The sequence below is a fragment of the Sinocyclocheilus anshuiensis genome, unplaced genomic scaffold (assembly GCF_001515605.1).
Source record: "Sinocyclocheilus anshuiensis isolate Anshui unplaced genomic scaffold, SAMN03320099.WGS_v1.1 scaffold1162, whole genome shotgun sequence".
Taxonomy (NCBI): domain Eukaryota; kingdom Metazoa; phylum Chordata; class Actinopteri; order Cypriniformes; family Cyprinidae; genus Sinocyclocheilus; species Sinocyclocheilus anshuiensis.
In genome coordinates this window covers 2,441,417-2,444,311 of record NW_015540875.1, presented here as the reverse complement: position 1 = coordinate 2,444,311, position 2,895 = coordinate 2,441,417, and the positions used below count along the sequence as shown (strand labels likewise).

At 39.0% G+C, this 2,895-nt stretch overlaps 1 protein-coding gene across 1 annotated transcript; it reads left to right on the top strand.

The window, feature by feature from the left end:
* The first annotated feature begins 662 nt into the window (after positions 1 to 662).
* LOC107688265 (neurexophilin-1-like) lies at positions 663 to 1,352 on the top strand. Its single transcript, XM_016485888.1, has one exon. It carries the CDS (start codon positions 663 to 665, stop codon positions 1,350 to 1,352), a length of 690 nt encoding a protein of 229 aa, XP_016341374.1.
* The last annotated feature ends 1,543 nt before the right edge of the window (positions 1,353 to 2,895 follow it).

The following is a 2,895-nucleotide window of genomic DNA, read 5'->3' as shown; positions in this document are numbered from 1 at the left end:
GTTCTATCATTCTGTCTATCGTTCTTTTGTCCTGTCTGTCTGTCTATCTATCGTTCTATCTACCATTCTATCTATCTCTGTCTTTCTATCGTTCTATCATTCTGTTGTTCTATCTATCTATCTATCTGTCTATCTATCTGTCTGTCTGTCTGTCTGTCTATCTGTCTATCTATCTATCTATCTGTCTGTCTATTCATGTAGATATACTCTATCTAATATGGACACTTTTAGCTTTTGTAAGTCAGACCATCTTTCCCTGACTCTCCTGTAGGTCATTTTGATCTGATATTGATGGCTGAGATTCAATTACAGGCACCTCTCTGACACCTTTTGAATCTCCGTATTTGTTTCAGGAATGACCTTGCACTGACCCTGACGTAGGACGTGAACTGCTCTTTAATTAAGTGACATAGTATAAAAAAAACTGTCATATTTGGATTATTGATCCCAGAGCTCACTTATAAAAGCTCTCTTGAATGACAGATTTGCTGTCAAATCATTTCGAGTGAAGTCAAGGAGATCTTGTCCTTCTGATATGCTGTTTATATGCTGATATTTTTCATGATCTCTTGTTGTGTGTAAAACTACATTGTTGTCTCATTTTGTTGTCTCAGGTCAGATATGCCAAAGGAAATAGTCCTCTGACTGCAAGGTCTCTGCAAATGGACAGACCTAAGACGACAATGAAGTATCCATGTGCTGATTCAGACCCATTGCCCATGTCAAGTCCCGATGTCCGTGACGCCGACCAAGCCCTCCTGTCTGACAAACTCCGGCCATGTCCCGAGCAGGAGCTTTGGGACTGGGCTCCAAACCTGACGGAGACACACCCGTCTGCCCAACAATCCAGGAAACGGATCATGGTGAAAAGAGGAAAAGCTAAGAAGATGTTCGGCTGGGGAGATTTCCAGTGCAAAGTACAGTCCACAAGCCTCAATCTGCTCATCGCTGGGAAGATCGTGGATCACGGCAACGGAGCGTTCAGCGTTTATTTCCGCTACAACACCACCGGAGGTGGAAACGTCTCCCTAGGGCTGGTTCCTCCGAGCAAAGTGGTGGAATTTGATGCAGCGGCTCAAAACGTTCTGCACTCGGTGGACTCGAGGATGTTTAACTGCAGGGTGGAACATGAGAGGGTGGAGAGAGGTACCAAAAGCACACGCTGCTGGAACGACCCGTCTCAGAGCTGCGACCAGGATCAGACTCACAGCCATGTTTCTTGGCTCTGCTCAAAACCGTTCAAAGTCATCTGTGTCTACATATACTTCTATAGCTTGGACTACAAACTGGTGCAGAAAGTCTGTCCAGACTATAACTACCACAGCGAGTCTCTGTACTTACCTTTTGGATGATCATTTTGTCTCGTAATAAAAGAGAAATTAGTACACGTGTTTATTCTAAGATAACTGGGCAGGTTTCCATTTTGAACTGGAATAGGAAAAGTTCACTAATCGAACATTCTGTCATGATTTACTCATCAGCTGATTCTGATTCATAGTAATAATCTGTAGTAATAATCTGTAATCTTTTGATTGTGCTGGCATGAGTGTTACACAAGGGACTTGTAGTTTGGAAGACATTTTCATGCAACTGACATCACAAAACAAGTGTCAGTGAAAATGCATACAAAATCCATATTGCAACTGCATTTATTAAGACAAGCATGTCTGTATATACATTTAAGACTGTAAGGCTATTTTGGGGAGAATAATGGGATGAATCTAACTAATTTCATTATATACTAATGACTTATTTATTTATGTATGAAAAATCTTTAAAGACACCCTTAGTACAGGTTTGTCTCCATGCACACTTACGAACTTCTCTGTGGCAGGTGCTGGTGAATAGGTGTCATAATTCCTGACATGGACAGAGCAAAACTTAATGAGCTCCTGTAATTGATTTTGCTTTGCTGAGATCGTGTGTCAACGGTTTTGTCATTTCTCTGATGATTTAATGAAACTGCTATGAAACTAAAGTGAAATGTAATTTCATTAATGAATAGGCCTACAGTTTGATGCCACACACTGTTGGAGACAATTACTTCTACTGAAAATGAATGTAGAATGCTTGTTTATCTTAATGTGTATCGAATATTCTACATTTCTGAAGGTCATTCTAAAGGTTCTAAATCATTTCAGAGAGCTTTAGCATATTACAATATTTCGAAACAAATACGTTTTTATCGTATCATCTGTGTACATCATGTAAGTATTTGCATCTGCACTGCCTTTATTTTTTTACATTAAGACTTATTTAAAAACAGGCTTCAGTTTCTTAGTGCAAACTTCAATTTGTTTCCTTTTTCCCACCCGAGCGTCTTTAAATGTACATAATCGCAAACGACTGTGATTAGTCTACTCAAATAAGCGCTGAGAAAAGTAACATGCACAACATGATAACGTCTGCCGTATTCTTGAGAAGTACAGATGAATACTGACACAAAGAAACTTAAATAATCTTTTAAAAGCTACGAAAACCAAAAGTATAACAATAATGCAATCAAATCTTTCAGAACTATCACAACTGCGCATTTAGAGTGTCTGTTTCAAGCTAAATGTCACTATTGTAGCCTACTCACTCATTCCTCCTGTATGTTCGCAGTGCGTATGACGCACATATATATGAAGGTAGAATGACGTCAAAAATATTTGCATACACGGGGTAATATTTGTGGAAGTGTACATAAGACTGTAAGCGTAAATTAAATTTGCATGCGCAAGAGAAGCTTTGTAAAGGTGTAAATCGTGTTTCAAGCGCAATAAAAAAATATTTGCAGCATTTTACTGTTACTCTAAGTGTAATTCATGTGTTGTGAAACTGCAGCTTCATGCTAATGCAAAATCGATTTACACCTTTACAAAGCTTCTCTTGCGCATGTAAATTTAATTTACG

Excerpts from the sequence above, each read along its gene's own strand:
- LOC107688265 (XM_016485888.1), top strand. The coding sequence starts at position 663 with ATGGACAGACCTAAGACGACAATGAAGTATCCATGTGCTGATTCAGAC.